Genomic DNA, 884 nt, shown 5'->3' with positions numbered 1-884 from the left:
GCAGTGGGAAGACAGTGTTTGTGCTGTCCAACGGAACAAGAAATGGCGTTGGTGAAGCAACGGTCAACAGTGTGATACGACAGACCTTTTTCATGGTACAGCAAAGGCTTCATGATGAGTATACAATGAAATACATTTTGATGAAATGCTATAATTTATTGGTATACATTCCTTAGCATTCCTAATACCCTTATATTGTTGGCATGTTGTTATGAATCTCTCTCTGATGTCATCTCAATAAGGTGGATGTAGCCGTTCTCATACTGCTGGACAAGATGTTTCCCAAGCTTAAGTACCTCCAACTAAGGACGAGGTTGTGCAGGAAGTCAGTGATGTCCTGGCCTAGAAACCCCCAGGCCCAACCCCTATTCTGGAACCAAATGAGAACAGCACTGTCGTCAGACAATCTTAAATTATATGACAACAACATTAGTGAAAGTTTCATATAAATTAAACAGTTTAACAAAATAACAATTACTGTTTCCTTAAAAATGTGATGAAAATGTGTACATATAGGCCAAATTATTTTTCAATGTAGATTTATGTGCACATAAATTTCAACAATTTATGTGCATCTTGTGAGATGATGAATAAAAATTTGTATCCTTTCTCATTTAGCAATGAAGAATGTACAACATGTCATGTGACGCTTTCTAATGTAAACATGTAAAACACATAACTGCAATGCTGCCACTGAGATAATTTATTGGAACTCATGATATGTATCACATTAAATGATGGAACATTGGAACATGCATGGATTTTTGTGCTAATGTATAGAGAACTGATTATAGCCTACCTTAACTAATTTGGGAAGAATTCAAGACTAGGGTTAGAAAAATATGGATTCATGTTTTGGGTTGCTAATATTTTCAAAAAACATA

At 35.3% G+C, this 884-nt stretch overlaps 1 protein-coding gene across 1 annotated transcript in view; it reads left to right on the top strand.

Annotated features, from left to right (window-relative positions):
* LOC307079849 (toll-like receptor 7) overlaps positions 1 to 449 on the top strand; it is a gene marked incomplete at both ends in the record, with an annotated part of 1,803 nt that extends 1,354 nt beyond the window's left edge. Inside the window, 2 exons of the mRNA XM_079742357.1 lie at positions 1 to 118; positions 239 to 449. The exon at positions 1 to 118 is cut by the window's left edge and continues 321 nt beyond it. Of these exons, the coding sequence (XP_079598483.1) occupies positions 1 to 118; positions 239 to 449 (329 nt within the window). The remainder of the gene's footprint in view (positions 119 to 238) is intronic.
* Between the last annotated feature and the right edge of the window lie 435 nt (positions 450 to 884).

This window comes from Pollachius pollachius, assembly GCF_949987615.1.
Source record: "Pollachius pollachius genome assembly, chromosome: 8".
Lineage (NCBI taxonomy): Eukaryota > Metazoa > Chordata > Actinopteri > Gadiformes > Gadidae > Pollachius > Pollachius pollachius.
The sequence above is the reverse complement of the archived record's forward strand: the minus strand, read 5'-3'. Positions and strand labels throughout refer to the sequence as shown.